The following is a 22,223-nucleotide window of genomic DNA, read 5'->3' as shown; positions in this document are numbered from 1 at the left end:
CACACACACACACACACAATGGGTTTGATGAAGTGGATTTGAGGACTGATGTTCATATCTATGGGATCTAATCGTTACAGCATCATGTGAAAAAATTGTCTCGCTAAGATTTCAACAGACTTGAACATCACTGGAAGAGTGTGTAGAGTGGGACAAGATCCTGTCACGTTGTTCCAGTTAATGTTATTGCTGAAAATGATCTCTCATCCTGACCATTGTCCAGGAGGAGACTGGACTAAATGAGATCTGGGAAAGGGTTGCATGGCTAAATAACAGCCTATTGGCTCATTTACTTTGTTTCATGAAGAATTAAAGACTAAGTTTGGCAACAGTCCTTCAGGTCTGTTTGCCCATTTGATGGCTTAAATTTGTTTCAGGTTGGATCTATTGGCCTTAATGTTTGATACCAAATTTTAAAAATATCACAGCTCAACTTTTGACAGAATCATTATAGAAACAAGTAAAAGCAAAAATCTGTTTCTTCTCCCTATAGGTCTAACATTGCAAGGGCCAAAAGAATTAATTGTGAATTGTCTTCTAATCAGAATAATAGAGCAGAAATGGTAGTGGCATGGATTCCAGAATATTCCACTTTCCTATCAGAGTCTACATGCCTTCAACCTATCCATATGAAAGAAAAATATTAAAGTTATCATCCAACTATTGAGTCAACATGTTGCCAAGAATCAAGATATTTGGAAAAATAAATAGACATTTTTATTTCTCATGTTGTGCTTACCCCATATAAAAGTTCAATACTAGTAAAAAGGAATTAATTAGAAAATTACTTTTCTCATTTTTTTTCTATGAAAATTCTTTACATAGACATAGGCAATGAATCAAATTAAGCCAGCTTTGTTTAATTTTTTTTCATAACACTATGTTGATTATTGAGGTCCTTCCACTGTTTCCCGAGCTAATTTGAGGACAAAAGTCAGTCAAGACCATGGGACATGAATCTTTACATCTTTCCTTTGTCTTAACAATGCACATTGTTGATGGCAAACTAAATTAGAGTACACCATTATGGAAAATAGTATAGCAGTTCTTCAAAAAACTGAAAATAGGTATACTAAATGATGCAACTATACCACTATTAAATCCAAAGGATTTAAAATCAATATAACAAAGGAATATCTATACTCCGTGTTTGTTGAGGCATTATGCACAATAGCCAAGATACAGAATAATCCAGCCTAAATGCCATCAATGGATGAATGAAGAAAATCCAATATATATATATATATATATATATATATATATATATATCTGTGCTGGAACATATTTGAATCTTGAAAAAGAAGGAAATCCTACTATTTTTTACAACATTGGTGAGCCTGGAGGATATTATGCCAAATGATATAAGCCAGGCACAGGAAGACAAATGTTGCATGGTTTCACTTATATATGGAATCTATAAAGCAGAGCACAGAATAATCATTACCAGAAGCTTGGAGGGTGGAGAGGAGGGAAGTGGGGAGATGTCTATAGAAAAGTACAGAGTTTCCGTCAGGTAAAAGGAATACATTTTTCAGATCGATTGCATTGCTTGATGGTTAATAAATATAAGATATATTACCGTTTTGCAAAAAGAGTCATTTTAAATATTCTCACCACAAAAAAAAAAGGATAAAAATGTGAAGTGAAAGACATGCTAATTAGCTTGATGTAATTATTCTACAATGAATACATATATCAAAAACTTCACTTAGCACCTAAAACAATTACTTTTCAATTAAAAAAATTAAATATACATTATTTCTACAAACATTATTTTCTAATCCCCCCTCAAATAAATACAAAGATAGCATAGAAAGAGGAAAAGAAAGGACCCATTTACCTGCTACTGCGACTTTTGCTATCCGACTAATAATTGACCCAGACTCTCCCAAAGATGCTTCACATTGGTAAAGTCCCTCATCCGGCTTGTGGTGTCTGGAATGAAGTATGTTTTGTATCAACAGAGATCCATTGGGAAGCTGCTGCTTCCTTTCATCCATTCCCAAGGCTAGGTGGATGCCATCTTTCTTCCACTTGATAACTGGGACTCCTCGGTCAGACTCTGCGGAGCAGTTCAGGAGAACATTTCCTCCCCGCATTGTGACAGCATCAGCAGGTTCTGATAGGAAGCGCAGGGATGTGAAAGCTTTAATTTGAAAACCTGCAATGAAAGACCACAGAGAAATATGTTCATGTGTTCAGAGAAATCAGATAGCTAAGTTCCTTGCCCTTTCTTTACAAAATATTTTCAAAAAAGTTTAAGGTTTTGAAAAGTTTTCATGAATAAATAAACTTAGAATCAGGGATAGCACATCAAGCAAGAGATGAGGTACCTAGTTGATATAGCCACAATTAATGAAAAGAACTGGCTCCCCAAATAATACTATGAGATATTAAGAATTCATAAATCCCAGATATGGCCATCATCACATATCAGTCAGTTCTTGAAATTTAGACAGAAACAATTAATCTCTTCAACTTTAAACCAGATTTTTTTAAATAGCAACACAGTAGTACCATGGTCAAGATTTGGGGGAATATTTCTACCTTTTCCTTAAAGTGATAGTATCTTTTCAGTTTTTTCCCCTTTTATTTTTTTACTAATTTTTTATTTGTTCTAATTAGTTATACATAACAGTAAAAATGCATTCATACATTTTGATAAATCATACATAAATGGAGTATAGTTCCTCATTTTTCTAATTGGACAAAACATATTGTAGGATCACATCAGTCATGTAGTCATATATGTACATGAGGAAATAAAGTCCATACTATACTTCCTACTCCCATATCCTTCCCCTCCCTTCACTCCCCTCTACCTTATATGAAGCAACTCTATTCTTCCCTAGGACCCCGCCTCCCTTATTGTGAATTAGCATCTGCATATCAGAGAAAACATTCAGCCTTTGATTTTCTGGGACAGCTTATTTCACTTAGCATGGTATTCTCCAACTTCATCCATTTATCAGCAAATGCCATAATTTCATTCTTCTTTAAAGCTGAGTAGTATTCCATCACACACACACACACACACCACATTTTCTGTATCCATTCATCTGTTGACGGACACCTAAGTTTATTCCATAGTTTAGCATCTATTCAGTTTTTAAAATTAACTCAGATTTAATATTTCATTAAATTAGAAATAAACTCAACAGTGTGAGCAAAGTTATTTACAACAGGGTTCAGGTGGATCTTAAAACAGGTAAATCCCACCTACAGAAGCAAATATAATTAACTATCTAAAATCCCTAATGAATCTTCATTTCCATCAAAATGTTTCTAGTGGACATGGATAGCTAAAAGAATAGTGTAGTTGTTTTCTTGTTTTGTTTTGTACTGGGGCTTGACCCCAGGGGCACTTCACCACAGAGCCACATCTCAGCCCTTTTAATTTTTAATTTTGAGACAGGATCTTGCTAAGTTGTTTAGGGTTAAGCAACTTGCTATCTTGCTGCGGCTGACTTTGAACTTGCCATCCTTTCTCAGCCTCTGGAGTTGCTGGAATTTCAGCAGGTAGGTTTTATTCATAAACCGAAATGAACATAAGGAATCAACAGAAGGAGCAGAATATCATTCAGGACTCTTGAAGGATTGAAGCAAGCATAAAGCAGATCTTTTTTGAGGCTGGTAGTACAGTGTTTTAATACTTCGGTGTTGAATTGAAGACATTGAAATGGTCTCAGGAAGTCTTTGGGCTGAGCTTTTGCTTAGACTGGTATATACCCAAATCATTCAAATACGTTAAATTTCTTTTTGAACAATTTCTACGGCTAAAGATTCTATAATGTCCTTTAGTATCCTGTTTTCAATATTTAATCATTCACAGAGTCAAATGAATTTTTTGCCACTGTTTAATCCCATTTTCTTTTGAACTACCTGGGATGAAAAAGTAGAAGCAATGGACATTTTCTTGTATGAATCTTTTATTCTTTTGAAACAGCATTTCATTTCATTTAAAATATGATCCAAACTACATTTTAGCCTCATTTGTGCTCAGAATTACCCCCTCAGTTTCAGTAGCATACTTAATTTTTCTATAATAGAAGCGCTTTCAGTGACACTTTGTAAAAACTTTCAGCCTTTGATCATTTATTGACACTTACTTATTCTATACAAATTAGACCACTTGCCCCAAGAAAAAACCTAGAACTTTACTCCACATCAAGTGTTGAATCACAGTGAGCATTTAAACCTGCGGTAAATGATATTGGTAAAGACTTCCAATGACACCAGACTGGCTCTCTCCCTATCAAATAAGCGTCTTTTCCCCACAGATCCTTTCTGTGTCTCCTCTGTGTCAGTTAGGGTTGAGTCACTCTGACCAAAGTATCTGACAAGATCAACTTGGAGAAGGGAAAGTGTATTTGGAGCTCATAGTTTCAGAGAACTACTTTGTTCTGGGAACAAAGTGAGGCAGGACATCAAGGTGGAAGGGCAAGGTGAAGGAGTGCTGCTCCAGCCAGGGCAGCCGCAAAGCAGAGGGGGGAGAAAGGGGAAGGGGACTCAGGGAAGATGGAACCTTCCAGGGCACACCCCCAGGGATCACCTCCTCCAGTCATGCCTCACCTGCTTAGAGTCACCACCCAGTCAGTCCATTCAAATCAGGATGGACTGATGAGGTTACGGCCTTCACAGTTCAATTATCTCACTCCCAAACATTTCTGTGTTAACACAGGAACTTGGGGGGAACACTTCATATCTGAACCATAACAACACCCTATAATAGATACAGCCTGTTCTTCTAGTAGAAAACAGACCAACTGGAGAGACTGGATTTCTAGCCAGTTCTGGCTTTATTACTTAAAGATATGCGATGCACAAAGGTTTATTTAAGTCTTTAGAACCTCAGTTCCCTCATCTGTAAAATGAGAGTTGAACTAGATGATCTTTAAATTCAACACCCCCTTTGGAAACATTGGGTTCTAGAATAGATGCAGGACATCCATTGATTGAACCTTGCTCTATGCTTACAGGGTGCAGGTTTACAGCCCCACGTTTACAGCCTCCTTCTCTTCCAGAAAAGAAACACAAGCTAACAACACCTGCTTATAGCTACACTAAAGATGAGAAAGCAGAATGAAGTACTAATGTCATTGAATGTCAAGATATTTCACTAGAATAACACACACAATTTCCATACAGGTAGCATTAATAAGGGAGAAATCAATTTAGAATTCAAGACCAGGCAACTATATTAAAAAGCACTTATTGCTTTTTTGTTCTTCCTGGGTCCCATATTTTAAACACAACTTCATGTTGAACACCTTATTTATGTCACAGAACACATAATACATTTAATGCAGCTGTTTATAACAGCATGTTAATGAGCATATGTGCCCATTACCACAAATAAATAATCCACTTACTCTGAACCGGGGAGGTTATGACAGTCTTCAGTGCTATGAGTACATGGTTTAGGAAAGTTAAATAAAGATTAACTTTTCTGTAATACAATTACCCTTGCAGTTCTCTGGCAATGTGAGCTTTTTGTACTCCTAATCACAATTACAGTTTGAATACATGGCTCTGGAATAAAAGTACCTCTTGACTTTCAGTAATTTGCATTACTTACTTTTTAGACAAGACAGATCCAAGCAAAAAGAGCTCCTTGAAAAATAATAAACGTGTTTCCAAATTGGTTTCCTTTGCAACATCTCAGCCCATGTGAGACATAGGCTGCCTCTACATCCCCTGTGAGGTCTTCCATACATGTGTAATAAATGTCCCACTAATACATTAATTACATCGACTTCAGTTTGTGTTACCTATCTCTCCTTTTCTCTTACAGGAATAGTCCCTCTTGGAGGGATTTTGCCCACCAATCTATATCTTCATATGAAATAATTTATCAAATCATTTCATCCAAGAATCAATCTGAAATCCACTACACTGAGTTAATGATGTGAAGAAGATAAATAGATGATAAAACCCAAGAATCAAAGTAGAAATAAGCTTTGAGACTGTAGATGAGAAAGTTGTGGTCTGAAATTTGGGCACTCATGAGTTCCATTAAAGTTCACATCTCCTGGGAACTGGGTGAAACTGGTCCTTTTTCTGCAAAGCAATAAAAGGTTACCTTTGAGAGTTTAGACTGCCTACCTTATAAGGCTATAGAAGATCCTGCATTAGAATAACAATTGTGGGGCTTTCATCCAGGAGAAATTCATTAGGAGAAGTTTTTGTTTCATTTTGCTTTGTTTTTATTTTTAAGAAGCCCAGTGGTAATTTCTCTTGAACCATCAAATGCATTTTTCAGTTTTATTTCATAAAGACAGTAATCCTTTTGGACCTGTTATAAAATTATTTAAGGCAATTATAATTTTTTGAGAAAGATATTTGAAAGTATTAAAATTCCATTCATTAGGAAACCTGTACAACTGAAACTGGTACCAGAGTTGAAGACAAGAATTAATGAGTCTCTAGCCCTCTGTTTTCCCAAATGTTGGCTTCGGAATGTTTCTAAATCATTGCCCAGAACATAGATACAAAGCCATATATGCATTTAACTAATGGCCAGCTTTGCTTATCTGACTTGGTCTGAGAAAAATTAGAGAATCATCCTCTTCTTCCTCATCTTACCCCTCTTCCTCTTTCCTTTCTCCTCTATTTTCTTCTGCAAGGCATCTTCCTATAGGCAGATAAAAAAAAAAAAAAAAAAAAAAAAAAAAAAAACTTCCCTGTTTTCCTAATGAGGATACTATGGAAATACCTATTCTTTAGGGGTGACTTAATGGAGAAATAGTGTCATCTATTTTTTAGTTTTCTCAGTCATAAATGAGCATCAGACATAATCCTGCCAAGGACATTTCAAGTGTATATTAACTGAATATCTACAGATAGAAAAAAATCCTAATGTATTTTACAAACTCGTCCAAATGATCAAATGGTAAAAACGTTTCTGTAAGCTTAAGTCCCTTTGTGCTTGCTCTCCTTATCATGTTCTTGTTCATTTCAAAGCCCAGTCAGTCACAGGGTGGCCAAACCTGGAATGGGGTTTTTAAAGTATGACATTTTATCTACAATATCAAACATCGTTGAGTGTGAAAAATAATTCCCCATGGAGTCCGAAATCCCTTTCCGAATCCAAAATGTAAAAGCTTCTACTTAAGGCAATAAAAGGTAAAATGAAATTTATGAAAAATACTATGGATGTGAAAAGAATTTCATGAAAGATTTTGAGATTAGAAAATGTCATACAAATCCCCATAGAACTTACTATGCATGATTTTATCCCTTTTATAAGACATAAAATTTAATTATAAAAATTTTCTCTTTGGGATGCTTGGAGTTTCTGATAATACCCAAGTCCTCATAATGCCCTCCCCCCAAAACATGCCACCACCATCTTGTCATAGAAAATCATGCCACCATTATCTTGTCTTAGAAATTTGTGCTACCACATCTGCTTCTTTTTGTGCAAATGAAGAGGTCTCTATTGAAAGAAATTAAAATAATTTCATGGTTGATGAAATTGGACCCACTTTCTGTTCACCAAACATTAACACATATGCATCTGTAACCCTGGTCTCTGGCTCTCACAAAAATCTTGCAATACTTGTGAAGCTATGGAAGGAGCAGGGGATCTGAGAAACTAAATCAAAAGAATAAATTAACAGAACTTCTAACTGCACCTGAACTTCTAACAGGACTTCTAAACATACACAAACTTCACTGGGTTTAGGATATGAGAATATTAACCCTGACAGAGTGGGTCTCAAAATACCACCAGACTAGTAAACCTTGAAAAGGTTTCTACATCTTTGGTCAAAACATAGATATAAAGCCATATATGCATTTAATTCCCAGCAACACCACCTGGTAACCTATTAGAAACACACAGCTCAGGCCCTGCCTCAACCTACCGAATGAGCAACTAAGGAGATAGAGATATACCAACAATCATACTTTAGAAGTTCACCAGTGGATTTCCATGTTAACGAGAGCTTTCGATCTCCGCTTCAAGACACCTGGTGGCCTGCACAACACAAGGGCCTTCCCGTACCCAGGAGACTAGCGTGTCACAATTTCATGCATTTGGAGAACTTGTATAATTATTTTTGTAAGGAAGGCAATAAAGGGATGGAGATAATCTAGAAAAGCAAATAATTGAATTCCTCTTTGAACACATTTTATTAATACTTACTATACATTTCCTTTCAAAAGCCTGAAGAAAGGGAGAGAAAGGGCCAAGAAAGAGGCCTGCTGTTCACAGTATGTCCTGTCTTCTCTAAGGTAACCAGCAAGTGGCCCTACTCCATTAACCAAAATAAAAATTCCATGATTGTACATCTAGAATATCTCTTGAAATATTTGTACAAGGAGTTATAAAAAGATGTATTTTAAACAGCTATCCCCATGACAATCCTCTCCCAAAACAAGTTTTAGCTCACACTGTCTCTTTATCACATTGCCTTTCTTTTATTGAATTTTAGCTCCACAGTATAATTGTGTCCTTTCAGAATACTGGAACTTGAGAGACTTTCCTGACTAAACTGCCCCTTGGTCCAGTTGAGTCTCAATGGACAAAACCATAATAGCACTTACTCTGCTGCAGCCTGAGGATCTTCTTTGTGTAGTTTGTGTTAATATAAGACTAACTTCAGTCAGCCTACAGAGAGGAAGTATAAAGTCACCAATGGGCCAACTGCAATGAGGTTGATAAGGCCTGTACACACCCAGGTGTGTCCAGTAACAAAGAGCTCAGATTGTCTTTCAGGCAAAGCCTCTAGAGTCTTCACAAGAAGGGCATGAGACCACCTTTTCAGCAAAGGACATGTGCAGAAGAAGGACAGCTCATCCAACTATGACCTTTTAATGTCACAAGTTCAAAATCCCCTTGCACAGAACAGATAAAATCCTCCCCAGAGAAACAGAGCACAAGGGGCAAGATGACCAACTCTATCTGTGCAAGAGAACCCTGTACCCCTGCCCACCTTTGTTCATCCAATCAACTAGCTGCTTCTCTTGTCCCCCTTCCAATAATTTCCTTTACTACCAATTAATAAGTTGGGGAACTCCTTTTTGGCTTCTCCTCCTGCCCTTTTAACCCACAGGAAAGTTCTCTTTGTAAAAACCAGTGCCATGGTATTGATTTCCAGGCACGTCATGCAGTGAGCCCTTGGTCACTATCACAGTATTGGTACTTCTTTTCTTCTAAAAAAATACTTTAATAAGAAATGGTAAAAATAATTGTCGAAGGATGTGGACATCTTTTTTAAAAGACTGTGTTCACTCCAATCCTTGCTAGAAACGAATGTACTTTGAAGCCATTCCACTTTAGTTTCCATTACTAACAAATGGAAATCAGAAGTGAATTAAGTTTTGTGGAATTTATTTCTGAATCTAAATAATGCAGAAGAAGACTTACCAGGAAAGAAAATATGGACATTTCACTATGGGAATTTATTAAGGATCATTAAAATATAGGGATATTCTGGATAAAAATTTAAATGAAAAGTTTAAAGAAATACAGCTTCTCCCTCAACAGAGTCGCCAGATTTAGCTTACTAGAACTAAGGGCACAAATTATATTTGAACCTCATATCAAACAAACATTTCCTAAAAACTTATACTAAATAAGTATTGCATAGGACCTACCTGTATTAAAATATTATGTGTTATTTACCCAAGACTCAAATTTCTTTATTTATATATTAATATTTGCAGTTCTGGGAATTGGACCCAGGGTCTTACATGTGTGAGGTAAGCGCTCTATCAGAGATACATTCCCATCCTTCAAAACTCAGTTTAGCTTGGCATTCTATATTGTATCTGATCAGCCTATCCCCAGTGAAATTCTTTCCTGAGACCATGGCAAAAGTGAGCAAATAGCATAGGAATTTCTGCGGCTCTGTCACAAAACCACAGAGAAGAGTGAACTCTTGGAAAGCCACCATGATTGAATCAGGAAAAGTGATTTTAGTGTCAGGACATTTAGTGACCTAGTACAACACCGCCAAATATTCATGTGGAAAGGTCGCTGAACCCGATTTGCTCTTCACAGTGATTCTTCTTTTTCTCTTTCCTTTACAAGACAGGGAACAAAATTCGGAAATATAAATGCAAGATGTGGAGTTCAAGAAGCTACTGCCCCAGCAGAAATCTCTCAGTGAGCCACCCAGAGGCTCCATATCAGAAATTCAGAACACATGGCATCTTCCACAAAACAGAGGAAGCTTTGTGGAGATCTGAGGTTTATATATGGCAAGAAGTGTGCCCCAGGAACCCTCTGAGAGTCCTCTGGCTAAATCCAATGGTTAAAAAAAAAAAAAAAAAAAAAGATAAGGGCCAAGTTGGAATGGCGGGGGGAGTAACTTCCTCACTCTTTTTCTGCTTCAAGGGCTAAATCTCTAAACCACAGCTTGATTTTGCTGTGTGATACTGGGCAAATTGTAATGGGATTTTTTTTTCCAGCTCAACAGGTAACAGGGTCTGACATCTAGGTTATCATTTCCTAGGCCTCATGCAAAATTAACGCTTAAAAGAGAAACTTTGATGTGCTGCTTAAACTGCCCTAGGTTTGAACCTTTCCCCCTTTCCATTTGGTAAAATGTAAGCTAGCTTTCTCTTCTTTTGTGTTATTCATCAGTCTTTCTCAAAGTAGTGGGAGGATGGCATTTTATGAATGTGGAACTGTCAAGGAGCACACTGAAAGGGTTCTTGAGATTACTTATAAAATGTATGATTTAGTTAGTACCCAGTGCTGAAGACATCTCCATTTGAATGGGAGGAAGTGGACAAGCATTGTACATGCCAGTGAAGGGACCAGTTAACTTTTATTATCTTGTTATTAATGAAGTTACTTATATTTACAGAACACACATAAGAAAACATGGACATAAAACCTACTATCATAATTATTGTCCATCATGGCAGTTTCCCAATGAAAACCACATTAAACTCTGTGCATAGGTCTGACCAAAAAAATTATTCTTTCCTTGATTGATTTGATCTCTTTTATTAACCACTTGGAGGCAAACTTAATTTGCAGTTAAGTATGATCCCTGTTTGTGTAAAGATCCTTCCACTCCAATTTTTAACTGAATTGTCTCCCATTAGGTGTCTTAAAGGGGAACTGATTTGTACTACATGCTGTGGTTTTCATTCCCTTTTGTAAAAAAAAAAAAAAAAAAAAAAAAAAAAAAAGCTTGCTTTTCAGTGGCACATCTATTAAAGCATTTTTCAATAAGTTTTTTAAGTCTGAAATTTTACATTAAATAAAGGCCAAAGGAAAAAAATTGCACTAGCAAAAGACAATTGCTGCTTGAAATACAAAAGTGTTAAAGATCTTAAAAATAATCCTGTGCCATTCATTGTTCCATGTAATGTGTACTGAGTACCCACCACAACAAACTTTGTTCAAGAGTGAGGTTACAGCAGTAAAACAAACAGCATAAAGATATTTATCAATTCAGGTCATATTTTCTAAGAGCAGGAGATAGTCAAGAACAAACTAACTGAGCAAATACATAAAATGTCCAAAGAGACTAAGTGCTACAATGTTGGGAGACGTTGAAGAAGGCTTCATTGGGGAAAGTGACATTAGAGCAGAGACCCGAAAACTGTGAAAAAACATGCTGTCCTAGTTGGTTTGGGCTGCCTTAACAAAATGCAGAGGCTTCGAAATTGTGTCATTTCTTAAAGCTGTCCAGGATCAAGGTGTTGACAGGGTGGGTTTCATTTTGAGACCTCTTTTCCTGCCTGGTAGGTGGCCATTATTTCACTGTGTACTCAAAAGACCTCCTCTTTGTAGGGAGGGAGGGAGAGAGAGAAGAAAAGGACAAAGAGGGAGAGAGGGAGAGAGGGGGAAAGGGAGAAAGGGAGAAAGGGAGAGAGAGAGAGAGAGAGAGAGAGAGAGAGAGAGAGAGAGAGAGAGAGAGAGAGAGAGAGAGAGAGAGAGGAATCCCCAAGGGAGCACTCAGAACATAAATTCTTTTATCTCCTCCTCTCTTTATAAGGGCACTAGTCCCACCATGGGGACTCTACCCTAAGATCTCATCTAAACCCAGTTCAAGGGAGCACTCAGAACATAAATTCTTTTATCTCCTCCTCTCTTTATAAGGGCACTAGTCCCACCATGGGGACTCCACCCTAAGATCTCATCTAAACCCAGTTATCTTCCTAGGGTCTTTCCTCTCAACACTATCACACTGGAAAGCTCCAGTATAGATCTTAGGAGGACACAGTCAGTCCTAACAGATATTACCTGTGGGATGATTTCCAGGGAAGGACTCTGCAGCACAAGGAGTCCTGAAGAGGAAGTGTGATGAGCCCATCCCAGGAACAGCAGGAAGCTGTGTAACTCCATCCGGTTGGGCCAGAGAGAGCTCCAGGGAGCAAGGTCTGGGAGAGGAGGGAGGTTGCTGAGGACCTTGTACACAAGCAAAAGAACTTTGCTTTAACAAAGTTGGGAACCTAGAGTTTTGATCAGGAAAGTGAAAAGGTCCAACTTATATTTTAAAGCAGTAGTTCTCAACTAGGGAGCTATTTTGCCCCTAAAGAGGTATCTGGCAATTTCTGGAGACATTTTTAGTTGTCACAATGGGGAGGGATGCTAATGTCATCTAATGGGTAAGGTCAGGGCCACCACAACTCATCCTGGGATGCACAGAACAGACCTTCTCAAGGAAAAATTATCCAGCCCAAAATTTTAATAGAGCTGGATTTGAGATATCCTGTTGTTAGAAAGATTGTTATGTGTTGAGACTTTGGCCATTGGAAGAAGCAGGGAAACCAGTTAAAAGGCTACTTTTATATTGTAGGTGTGAGATGATGGAATTTGACCCAAAGTATTACAGTGGAGATAGTAAAAAATGGTCAGATTCGGGACTTATTTTAAAGGTACAGTCATTTGAGACCTGAGGGAAAAGATGTGCGTGCTTCATAAAAGAACCTGCAGTGACCTCAAGTAGATCATCAAAGCAAGCTCTGTAATTCATAAAACAGCCAATTGCAAAAGAAAGCTCTCAGCACATGCAGCAGGGGAGGGGTTTTTGTCTGATCTGCTGCTCACTAATGTTCTGGGTATGGGCTTCACCACAGGGAATCAATTTACTCACCAATGAAACAAGCAGGGTGGACTAGGTAACTTCTGGCTATCTTCAGCTCTAATAAAATAACAGTGTATGAATTCACATCTATCACTTTGGGTACTTACAAAAAATTACCCTCAAATTTAGGAGGAAATCTGTTATAGGAAGAGATTTGCTATAATCACCCCGTGATCAGTTTATCACAGACTGAAATGAGACCACAAAGAGGCACAGTTACTGAAAGTGCCAAGAGACCAACAACCTTCCTCATTAGCCATAAAATAGAGTCTAATCTTTTTCTCTTGAAGATAAAAGACTGCAGAGGTCACTCTGCTGACAAAGCATGGACTGCTTTATTATGATTCATGAGAAATGAAGTATTCATCTTGTGGAAATTCCTATTACAAATAGGAAGGATTAATTCCATAAAGGTCTGACAGGTTCAGGGAAAACCTTAAAAACTCGTGAACTCGTGGTTGACATTGTGGCAAAAAGTGTGATGTGGGGGTGTAGATTGATAAAACATTTGTATAAAAACGAGTCCAATTTTTCAAAATGGAGGCTAAAAATTTTCATTAAAATGCTGTCATTCATTTTGTTGTGGTATTTACTATATCTTATCTCAGCAGAAAGGTGATATTTTCCTGCTTCGTCCATGAATGACATCAAGAAGAAAAAGTCCACAAGGATACTAACAGGCACATTGGCTTTGGAACCAAGAACCAAGGAGCCTTAAACTGCTCGAGAGATCAGCATTTGCTGAAGGACCCTCTCAAGTAACTGGCTTCCTTAGATGATGATTTTGGTTGAGTGGGAGACAACCTGAAGAGAGAGAATGAAGTCTCTGGAGGACCAGACCCCCCAAGGGGACTTCTGAACCCTACATGAGCAATATGAACATGATCTGTAGGAATTTCAAGGATGAAGGACTGATTCATATGACTTACCTGAGGGAAATAAGAGATGAAGAAAAGTACATGTGTTATTTAAAAAGACCAATTGCATTCAGGAGTCAGTTGTTGGAACTTCTAGACAAGGTCTAATTAGAGTCATTCCTAGAACTCAGTGCTTAGCATCTTGGACCCTGGTACCATACTAGCAGGCTGGGCCCATTGCTGAAGTCATTCACTTGACTTCAATGGGGATGACTTCCAATAATATCTCAGAATTAGTTATAAATATTAAGCCAAATAATACACATCAATTGACACCAGGTTCACATTTTATGAAATGAAAAAGTTAGTCTTGGGCCTTTTGTAGAGATAGAAAGTCCTCATTGAATAAAGTGACAGATCCACTCACAGAAGTGACAGCTTCTCATTGTAACTCTTTTGAGTTTTGAGCTTTCTATTGCACATCATATTTTTGAGTAGTTCATTCTTATTATCAGGAAAGTACCCAGGGAAGAGAAATGAATCATATTTGTCTATCTCACACAGCCCTGAGTAGCCCTTACATAACTCAGAGGTATTTAATAAATGTCTGTTAATTAAGCAAACATATATAGAAAAAAAAAACACAAATATTTTGGAAAAACTACCTAATTTAGCAAAAGAAAATCATAAAACAGGTGAAAAATAATTGGACCTAATTCTCCTAGGTTGACTATGAATGACTGAAATACTCAATATTACTGCCAAGAAAAACATACCTTATCAATATCTATTTTGTAACATTTCTTTATAAATTCTGAGATGGTAGAGGCCCAGCTTTTTCTATTAAGGGTCAGATGGTGATTTTTTTTTTTTTTTTTTTCTTTGCAAAACAAATGGCAAAATTATGGATAGTATATAGATAATTAAATAAATATTTTAGAAATGTCTAAACCATTGTGGTAAAAACAGGGCCCTCCCTTGGGCTGTGGCCTGTCACCCCTGTTCTCAAATGATGATACTATTGATTCTTAGTGAGGGGATCAACCCAAGCTCTCCTCAACACCCCAATCCTTTAAGTAATGGGTTTACCATGCAAAGGGCTTTAGCAGGGACACAGGACCACAGGCTGTGCGTTCAGATGGAGAGGTTCACTGTGTGCATTCATTCACACACTTCGTCATATGCCTGTTAAGTGCCCATTAGCTTCTCAGCTTCCTCATTCAAAGAGTCCACTCATCCAGGGCTCCAGCCTCTGGGTTCCATCTCTCCCCTGCCCAACACCCCTGTGGCCTGTGGTCCCTTCCTAGAGGCTTTGCTGGCAGAATAGTTGAGGGGGTCTACGAAAAATGTATTCCAGTTATTGATGATATGTAGATCATACGTTATTTTCATATCATCATTTCCTAAAAAGTTCCAAAGATGGTGAAAACATTCTTAATTAACCTTGTTCTTTAATGTACATGAGAAAATATTCAAGAAGAAGGGAAACAGTTTCTTCAGTTTTCTTACTGCAATAGCGCACCATGGTCTAGCTCTCCCTGCTGTGGCACAGTGTAATTTTTATTGACTTTCAAAAGATATCTGGGTTACCTTATAGTCCTGAAGAGCTACAGAATAGCCTTAGTATCACTGATGGGGCCACAGAGGCTACCTATGTTGCTTAACCCTCGTTTTAATCATTTTTTTGTTTTGTTTTGTTTTTTGGATAAGCTTCTATCCAGGTTCTTTCCATGAATTTATTTTATTGAATCTTTACCAAATTTCTTTCACATTCTCTAATAAGAATAAAATCAGTTAAGACTCAAAGCAATGGAATAATGTCCTGAGTCACCATTTAGGAATAGCAAAAGCCTAAAATTTATCTAAATAATAAACAGCAAGAGTCCGGGAATGATAGAAACTATAATTCCATTGAAGGGTCCAAGTGTTATCATAAAACACTCAGAAAGAAATTTATACACAATTTTCAGATGAAAAACAAAAGCAAGAGCAGAAAATGTGCTGAGTTTATTGAGTGTAACACACAGGTCTCCATTTCAAATGTGGACTCCCCATAATTCATCAGCTAGACACCTCTTTCTGCCTGTGACCCCAGACAGCTGCACCTGGTTCCTCCCCTCTTCTCTCTTAGTATGTTTGGCTCTTTTAACCTCACAGTACCTCAAGATCAGAAGCCAGGGACTTACTTGATAGATATCACAGAACATAAAAGTGCTTGCTTTTTATTTTATAACATTTTGATTTGTATCTACCAGGACTATACTCTTTAAAACCATCATTAGTATAAATTTTAAATAATTTAACCAAACCAGTTACCATCTTTTTTAATATAATCAAATAAATGACACTGTCTTTCTCTCTTTTCCCCATTCAATTCTTTTTCTTTCTGGTTTGAAAAAAAAAAAAAAAAAAAAAAAAAAAAAACACAAGACAGCATGAAATATATGCTCTTGATCTTGTATTGTCAGGAGAATGAATAATATAGACATGAAAAGAATTGATAATGATAAAAGTCTTTTGCCCACAGAAAGTTTTCTTTTTTCCCCTCTTGTGCAAAAGGTGGTCTGAGGGTGAAGGCAGGCGTCATCCACCATATTAGATCACAGTCGGGGCTATGTTATAATATTGAAGGTTTGTGTTGTAGCTTATAAACACTGGGTGGTTTCTTTCTCTGTTAATTTTTTCTTATATTTATAATATATAATTTATTTAGGGTGATTCAAAGTTTTCGTGGTTACCTCTTTTGATCCTGTTGACTTTGCAGGATGTTGTTAATCTCATTCTACAGGTACAATAAAACTCTCAGACAGATTAATTGTCCAGAGGAAAGTCACACAGCTCAAAAGAGTTTCTAGTAATAACATTTAGATTTGTATAAATTCAAGTCTAGGATTCATTCTACGTCATCTTTCTGCTTATATATTTCCTTTATTTTTTTTTAAGAAAAACCCTACACAGTTTAAAAATAAGCAAAGGTTTAGAGTCAAACCAGCTCAGAAATGTAATAGACAAAAGCATTCAATGTTAATTGAATATTTAATACTGACTTCTCCTTAGCATCTGTGATTCTGGAAAATCTATAATGCAGATTTGGGGCACTTAAACCTCTTTGTCATGTACATATGCAATCTGTTAAGAGGGACAGAATCAATTATTCTATGATATCCCAAATTACTCAGTTGAATGGCTTTTCAGACTATAAATTTTGTCAACCAGTCAGGCCTGGACGTATGAGCCCAGTATTAACACAGTAAGCATTGCCAGGGAAGGGCCTGGGTAGGGCCTGGGTGATATCTAGGAAGGGCCACCCTGAAAACAACCACAAGGTGCATCCAGTACCAAGCCAGAAGACCCTGACTGAGTGCCTGACAAGGGCCAGCCTGGAGCTGAAGGAAGTCCCCAGAATGGTGGAGGAATAGTACAAAATTAGAGAACCTGTATCTAACTTTATTTTCTCTTCAGGGTTATACTCGAATCCCCAAAAGTGTGGATTTATAGGCTAAAATAAAATCTAAGAAGAAACAAGACATTTGATCATAAGAATTTATACATGTCAGATCTCCCAAATTTTGATATAGTCCAGAGAAAGTTTTCATCTATCACATGTGCTTATATTTATTTCTTACTCTGGAAGTCAAGGACTATGCCTAAAATTGGGCAGAAATCCCCTTTCCTGTTTCTTTTTAGCAATGATAAATACTTAATAAGTAATAACAAATATGTATTGGATAGAGTTGTTCTCAAAGAAAAGTGTTTTTCCATCTTTAATATTATGTTCAATGAACCAAAAGTGGGCAAAAGAAAGGGAGAGAATGTTCTGGGTTTCCTTTCAGAATTATCTAAAGGAATTAAAATTCTACTGGTCCAAAGTTTGGCTCATTAGCTATAGACCTCAAGCTGGAATCCCTTACTTATGGGCAAGTAGGACCAGAGAAATTCACAACCAGACTCCGGAGATGAAAGGCATCAATGAATGCTCACCTGGATAGGAACCCTTGCCCCAAGATATAAAATCAGTAACACAGTTAACTATAGTTTCAACTTTAGCTTTTAGATGAGATCATTCTTGAACATTACCACACCAATCGTTTATTTTTGCCCATGATGTAAAATTTAACAAAAAATATGTATATGATTTGAGGACGGGTTAATTATGATACTGTCTAGGATCTTCACTGATCTCATGCTAATCACCAGAGTAATCACTAGGGCAAATCAAACAATCTAGTATACAAATCATTCACCATTGAGACTGAAAGGGGCTCAATTTATTATTACGCCAGGATAATGCATTGTTTTAGCCAAGCTGGGATGCAAGGCCTACTATTTATCACTGTTTTAAAGATGGTACAGATGTTCATAAATACAGTCTTTTTTGAAATTCATTTATCAGATGGTAAGAAATCTTATTGGGCACTAGCAACATTTGGAATTAGTTATGTTGAAATAGGATATCTATGTTTTATATATGAAATGTGTAATATATTCTCATACTGCTGGATGTTTAAATTAAAGAAAATTATGTCTCATACTTATCTAACTGTTGGTTACTCATTAGTGAAAACTTCTTTGGGTGCAGATAAAAGGTTCATGTCTACTGGAACACTTCCTGGTAGTAACTGGAAAGAGATGGCTGCAGGCTGGTCACACTGGAATGTTCTGGAAATGGACTGAAGCCAAATGAGCAAAACTGCAATGAGTCTGAGGGAAGAGACTACAGACCAAAAAGTATCACACCTTCCCGTCAATCTGCAAAGAGACTGTGAAAAATGACACAGGAATTTGGTATAAAGGACCTCAGTCACTTAGATGCTATTAACACCACCAGCTTTATCCATGAAGAATAATGGCAGAATGAGGCATGGAGTTGGGATCACAGGGGATTCCCGCTCCATCACACTCAGTGACTCACACTCTATGCCCTTCTGCTTAATAGTGGTGGGTTCAGTGCTTTGACACAGATAGATGTGTTCAGAAAACCTTGGCAGTAAGCGCTAGTAATAGCAACTAAGAGTGTAGCATGGTCATGGCTAAAAGCAAGGGAAATTTAAAGAAGATTGACATGGTACTTTTTGGTTATATGAATTACTAATCCACCCAAAATACTTTCAAGAAAAATTTACATAGTATACTGGATCTTCAATTGACCACATCATGTCAACATGAAACTAACAAAAAACACTGAATGAATTTCTGAACACTTCCTTTTATAGGTGGAAGGAACAAGTGGATCAATACTTAAGCCTATTCAATTTTCAACTCCCTGATAAAATTAGTATGTTGATTGTAGAGAAGAAGAAACTGAACCTGAAGTTGAGGTCTGTAATTTGCCCAGTGAATAAGTTCACTTTTGAAATAATATCTTTGACTCAAAACTCTATTTCTGACTTTTAGATTTGGTTCTCTATATCATAAGTCTGCACATTTTTTCTAAAAAATTCTAGATGGTAAATATGTTTAGCTTTGTGGACCAACTACTCAATTCTGCTTTTGTAGCAGGGAAGTAACTATAGATAGTAGGAAAAGAGGGAGCATTACCACATCTTCCCATGCAGCTGCCTACTCCAAAGTAACTAGCAAAAATGAAAGCAAATAAAATAAATAAGGTTACATGGCACCAGTAGTTGTAACTATCTTAGAGTGACTTCCCCTAAATATCTCCAGAAAATAAATACTGCATAGGACACAATCCATATTTATTTTTGAGTTCTCTAATCTCTTTCAAAGTCCCCTCCCCCCAACCCCTTCCCATTTTCTAGTGCCTTCTGACTGATATCCCATCCAGCCCTGCTGTTCCTGGTTGGGATTTACATTCTAAACTCTGCTTCTTTCTTCCCATTTTTAAAACCTATTCAAAATAGCATCACCTGTGACTGCATAATATACACTAGAGGAATTAGAAGTTGTGCTCCATTTGTGAATAATGTGTCCAAATGCATTCTGCCATCATGTTCAACTGATTAGAATAAATTAAAAAAATAAAAGAAATAGCATCACCTAGTGGAAGGGGGCTCACTCTCTTTCACTTACATTATGTATAATTAGCTAAAACAAATGCCACTAAATCGGTGACTTCAACAGTTATGACCATTTAAGAATGCGATGGTGAATTAATTAAATTCAGCAATTATTTATCAAGTCTATATGCTAGACAATGGGAGTTGTGAATGTATCTAAAGATAGTAATGGTTATCTAAAGCCATAAAAAGATGTAGACTCTAGTATTTCTATTTCTAAGAAGTTATCTCAGGAAAATAATTCAACAGAACAAAAATTACTAAAAATATTCAAAAAAAGATATCATGGCAAATCATAGTCCACAGAGACATACTGATTGTCCGATACTAGGAAACAGATAGGCAAATCAGAGCATAAATATAACAATATATTAGGAAATAATCAAAATGACCACTATAAAGACCAGGACATCAATGGTGGTGGCTCTGCTGATCATTAGTTCAGGGATGAAGTTGCTTTCCTGCTCCATCTTCAATAATGTCACAAAGTCAACCATTAATTGTAAAATTAGTGGTTGCAAAACTTCAGTATGGTTCTAAAGTACTATGAATATGTGTATGTGCTTGTATATATAGAGAGAGGAACTAGTTTCTAGCTTGCCCATACTGAACCATTTGCCTACAGAGACAACATGTGACCTGTTGAAACAACTTCATGCACAAGATCTCGTCACATGATGGAGTATTCTTTTTATAGCCATTAACTATGCTACCACCTCTGAAAAACAGACAACGGCACTTTCTTCTTGTACATTATTTTCTTTCATTTTGAAGCCTATCCCCTCATTCTTCAGAGGACAGTTAGCAATGCCATAAATTAATTTGTAGTTTGGAGGAAACTCTTTAATTCTTTTTGTTCTCTCACCTCCCAATCAAACACATACTCTTACATTTGCATGAATTAACATAAGGAAACATTAATTACACAGTGTCGAGCCTGGGACAGGCAAACAGCTTCAATCAATCTCAATAACTCGCATCAGGAAGGTGAAAAACGCTGCCCAGCCTTATCAGGACCACATAATAGACACAAATACAGGCTCGGTGCCTGTTGTGGGTGTGATTTATAACCAACATCTGAAAACAAAAAACAGAAAATTACTAGGAGACTAATCAATAACAATTATCTTAATGATAGATGGACAAATTTCATTCTTTTGTTGGGCGGTATTGTCAGTGTAGTGGTTTGTTTGCAACAGGGGGATAAAGATTAGGCAGACTGCTCTAGGAGATCAATGATGCCTGAAAATGCCTACCTCTTGAGGAGCAGACAGGTATTGTGTAACCTTATTTCTTCCCTCGAAAAATTGTGAGTGTTCATCTGAACCAGAGAAGGTGACTTCCAGGCCTCCCACACAGCCCCTCCATGCAGACAGGGTCAAGTCTCCTAACCCTCTAGACTCTACTTTGTCTTCCCGGTCTCTCTTTACATGTGAATATTCATCTTCTTAAGAGGGTCTAAAGTCTACCAGTATCAGCCCACACAGCCACACTGTTAGCATCAGTTCTGATCAATTGTAACAGTGCCATTTGTTAGTTATGTAAAATGGGTACACAAAGACACGTGACCAATACTTAACAAACATCTTCAGTATTTCATACACTTTTCAAGAGTGTTTTTCAGATATCAAGCATGATGACAAATAGATATTTGGATCCACAGAAGCATATTTCTATTGTATTTTTTTTTCTTAGACCCATGATGGATCAACGCAAAAATTTTTAAAAAGGCAGGGGCAAATGGATGAAATTGGAGAATATCATGCTAAGTGAGATAAGCCAATCTCAAAAAACTAAAGGACGAATGATCTCGCTGATAAGCGTGTGAGGACATATAATGGGGGGTAGGAGGGGTTAGCGTTAGGGTTAGGGTTAGGTATAAGGAGGGTGGTAAGAATGGAGGAAGGAAGGACTGTATAGAGGGAAAAGAGGGGTGGGAGAGGTGGGGAGAAGGGAAAAAATAACAATGAATCAAACAACATTGCCCTAAGTAAATTTATGATTTTTAATTAAAAAAATAAATAAAGTTAAAAAAAAAAAAAAAAAGGCAGGGGGCCAAAAACTTACAGTGGTATTTCTCAAACATCATACCTCTAGTCCATGTTTTCTCAGTGATGGTGCAGTTGATACTGTGGGTCAGATAATTCTTTGTTATGGGGAGATTACCTGCATAGTGCAGGAAGCTTAATAGCATCTGGTTTCTACTTAGTAGATGCTTGTACTTTTCCCTCCTCCTCTTCCAGTTGTGACAATCCAAAACTGTCTCTAGCCACTACCAATGGAGCAAAATAATC

General features: G+C 37.1%; 1 protein-coding gene across 2 annotated transcripts in view; it reads right to left on the bottom strand.

Moving 5' to 3' along the window:
- The window catches only part of DCC (DCC netrin 1 receptor), a 1,229,995-nt gene that overhangs the window by 813,048 nt on the left and 394,724 nt on the right, over positions 1 to 22,223 (bottom strand). For both annotated transcript variants that reach the window (XM_079109018.1, XM_079109019.1), the window contains exon 2: positions 1,841 to 2,161. In XM_079109018.1, the coding sequence (XP_078965144.1) occupies positions 1,841 to 2,161 (321 nt within the window). The remainder of the gene's footprint in view (positions 1 to 1,840; positions 2,162 to 22,223) is intronic.

This window comes from Sciurus vulgaris, assembly GCF_902686455.1.
Source record: "Sciurus vulgaris genome assembly, chromosome: 13".
Taxonomy (NCBI): Eukaryota; Metazoa; Chordata; class Mammalia; order Rodentia; family Sciuridae; genus Sciurus; species Sciurus vulgaris.
Note: the sequence above shows the minus strand (reverse complement) of the source record. Positions and strands in the feature narration are given on the sequence as shown.